Genomic DNA, 2818 nt, shown 5'->3' on the forward strand with positions numbered 1-2818 from the left:
TGATTTCTTTCATCACCTTATTTCTCAACATGGTAAACCTACATCTGTCATGCTCTAATTTGGATTTTAGGGCTGTTTTTAGAGCATAATCTCGTTCCTTCATCAATTTCCAGATTTCTCCATTCAGCCAAGGAAGAGTGCTCTTTTGGCCAGGTTTGGATTTGATTTTCTTTAGGAAACCATTTATTGTAGTCTGGATTGTGGATAGAAAAACCTGACTATCAGTTTCCACGTCTGTATAGGACAAGAGATCATTCCAGTTAATTCCCTTAATTGCGTTTTCAAAATAGTTTAATTCACTCTTAGGTATTCTGAGTTGATCCGGCTTTCTAACAGTAGAGAGGTTAAACCTGCTCTTAGACAGCTTTCTGGCTAAAAGTGTCAGATTATGATCAGATGGTGGATGATGTGGCGGGTGATGTAGTGGATAATGTAGTGGATGATGTGGTGGATGATGTGGTGGATGATGTAGTGGATGATGTAGTGGATGATGTGGTGGATGATGTAGTGGATGATGTGGTGGATAATGTAGTGGATGATGTGGTGGATGATGTGGTGGATGATGTGGTGGATGATGTGGTGGATGATGTAGTGGATGATGTGGTGGATGATGTAGTGGATGATGTGGCGGGTGATGTAGTGGATAATGTGGTGGATGATGTGGTGGATGATGTGGTGGATGATGTGGTGGGTGATGTAGTGGATAATGTAGTGGATCATGTGGTGGGTGATGTGGTGGATGATGTGGTGGATGATGTGGTGGGTGATGTGGTGGATGATGTAGTGGATGATGTGGTGGGTGATGTAGTGGATGATGTGGTGGATGATGTGGTGGATGATGTGGCGGGTGATGTAGTGGACAATGTTGTGGATTATGTGGCGGGTGATGTAGTGGATAATGTGGTGGATGATGTGGTGGATGATGTGGTGGATGATGTGGCGGGTGATGTAGTGGATAATGTAGTGGATCATGTGGTGGGTGATGTGGTGGATGATGTAGTGGATAATGTGGTGGGTGATGTGGTGGATGATGTAGTGGGTGATGTGGTGGATGATGTGGTGGGTGATGTGGTGGATGATGTAGTGGATAATGTGGTGGGTGATGTGGTGGATGATGTAGTGGGTGATGTGGTGGGTGATGTAGTGGATTATGTGGTTGATAATGTGGTTGATAATGTGGTGGATGATGTAGTTGATAATGTGGTGGATGATGTAGTGGATTATGTAGTGGATGATGTAGTGGATTATGTGGTGGGTGATGTAGTTGATAATGTAGCGGATGATGTGGTGGCTGAAGAATGCAGCTAGGACATTAGAGTGTAACAACATGCATAATGCCAGCTGGCAGACCATTATGGGTGATGGACATCTCACTTACCTAAGTCAAATATAACAGACTGGTGTTCATTAATATACAGGAGGAGCTGCCGAATCAAGCCTTACCGTCTGAGGACAGAATCATCTACGGCTCGTGATTAGGTCTAAGGACGAGAGTTTCTCTTTAATCTTTTTCAGCTTTCACATCATTTCTCTTCAAGACGGATGGACTATTTTCCCATGTTCCTAAATTAGATCAGCAGAACACAATCAATCTTGTCACGGCCTGGGAAAATAATCTAGATTCAGATTTAATTTCTCAACCTCTACTTTTCAATGTCTAGTTTTCAGGCAAGGCTTTCAGGCTCTCTCTCTCTCCCGCTCTCTCTCACTTTTTCTTTCTCTGCCTCTCTCTGTCACTCTCTCCATCTCTCTTTAGGTTTGACTATGTGGCTAACATTATCTGGGGCGGCAGGGTAGCCTAGTGGTTAGAGCGTTGGACTCGTAACCGGAAGGTTGCAAGTTCAAATCCCAGAGCTGACAAGGTACTAATCTGTCGTTCTGCCCCTGAACAGGCAGTTAACTGACTGTTCCTAGGCTGTCATTGAAAATAAGAATTTGTTCTTAACTGAATTGCCTAGTTAAATAAAGGTCAAATAAATAAATAAAATCTGCATCTCCCTCACTGGTATAGGTAGGTGTCACTGTTGATGAATATGACTTGAAAATGTGCCTGAGCATAGTGATCCTTCTTCACTGCCTACCACCCATTCCCCTGGTACGCCGCCACAGATTGTGTACACATCTGTGGCTACATCCAAAATGGCACCCTATTCTGTATATAGTTAATTACTTTTGACCAGGGCCCATAAGGGAATAGGGCTATGGGTCCATTTGACCAGGGCCCATAGGGAATAGGGCTATGGGTCCTTTTGACCAGGGCCCATAGGGAATAGGGCTATGGGTCCTTTTGACCAGGGCCCATAGGGAATAGGGCTATGGGTCCTTTTGACCAGGGCCCATAGGGAATAGGGCTATGGGTCCTTTTGACCAGGGCCCATAGGGAATAGGGCTATGGGTCCTTTTGACCAGGGCCCATAGGGAATAGGGCTATGGGTCCTTTGACCAGGGCCCATAGGGAATAAGGCTATGGGTCCTTTTGACCAGGGCCCATAGGGAATAGGGCTATGGGTCCTTTTGACCAGGGCCCATAGGGAATAGGGCTATGGGTCCTTTTGACCAGGGCCCATAGGGAATAGGGCTATGGGTCCTTTTGACCAGGGCCCATAGGGAATAGGGCTATGGGTCCTTTTGACCAGGGCCCATAGGGAATAGGTCTATGGGTCCTTTTGACCAGGGCCCATAGGGAATAGGTCTATGGGTCCTTTTGACCAGGGCCCATAGGGAATAGGTCTATGGGTCCTTTTGACCAGGGCCCATAGGGAATAGGGCTATGGGTCCTTTTGACCAGGGCCCATAGGGAATTCCGGGCCCCAGTGAA

General features: G+C 46.1%; 1 protein-coding gene across 1 annotated transcript; it reads right to left on the reverse strand.

The window, feature by feature from the left end:
* Window positions 1-381: 381 nt before the first annotated feature.
* On the reverse strand, window positions 382-1353 carry LOC127911351 (dynein heavy chain-like). The gene has a single exon (XM_052477641.1). The coding sequence runs from the start codon at window positions 1351-1353 to the stop codon at window positions 382-384; it is 972 nt and encodes a 323-aa protein (XP_052333601.1).
* Window positions 1354-2818: the final 1465 nt, after the last annotated feature.

The sequence above is a fragment of the Oncorhynchus keta genome, chromosome 24, assembly GCF_023373465.1.
Source record: "Oncorhynchus keta strain PuntledgeMale-10-30-2019 chromosome 24, Oket_V2, whole genome shotgun sequence".
Taxonomy (NCBI): domain Eukaryota; kingdom Metazoa; phylum Chordata; class Actinopteri; order Salmoniformes; family Salmonidae; genus Oncorhynchus; species Oncorhynchus keta.

What these genes read in the sequence shown, in the direction of transcription:
- LOC127911351 (XM_052477641.1), bottom strand. Translation starts at nt 1,353, where the DNA reads ATGGTCTGCCAGCTGGCATTATGCATGTTGTTACACTCTAATGTCCTA.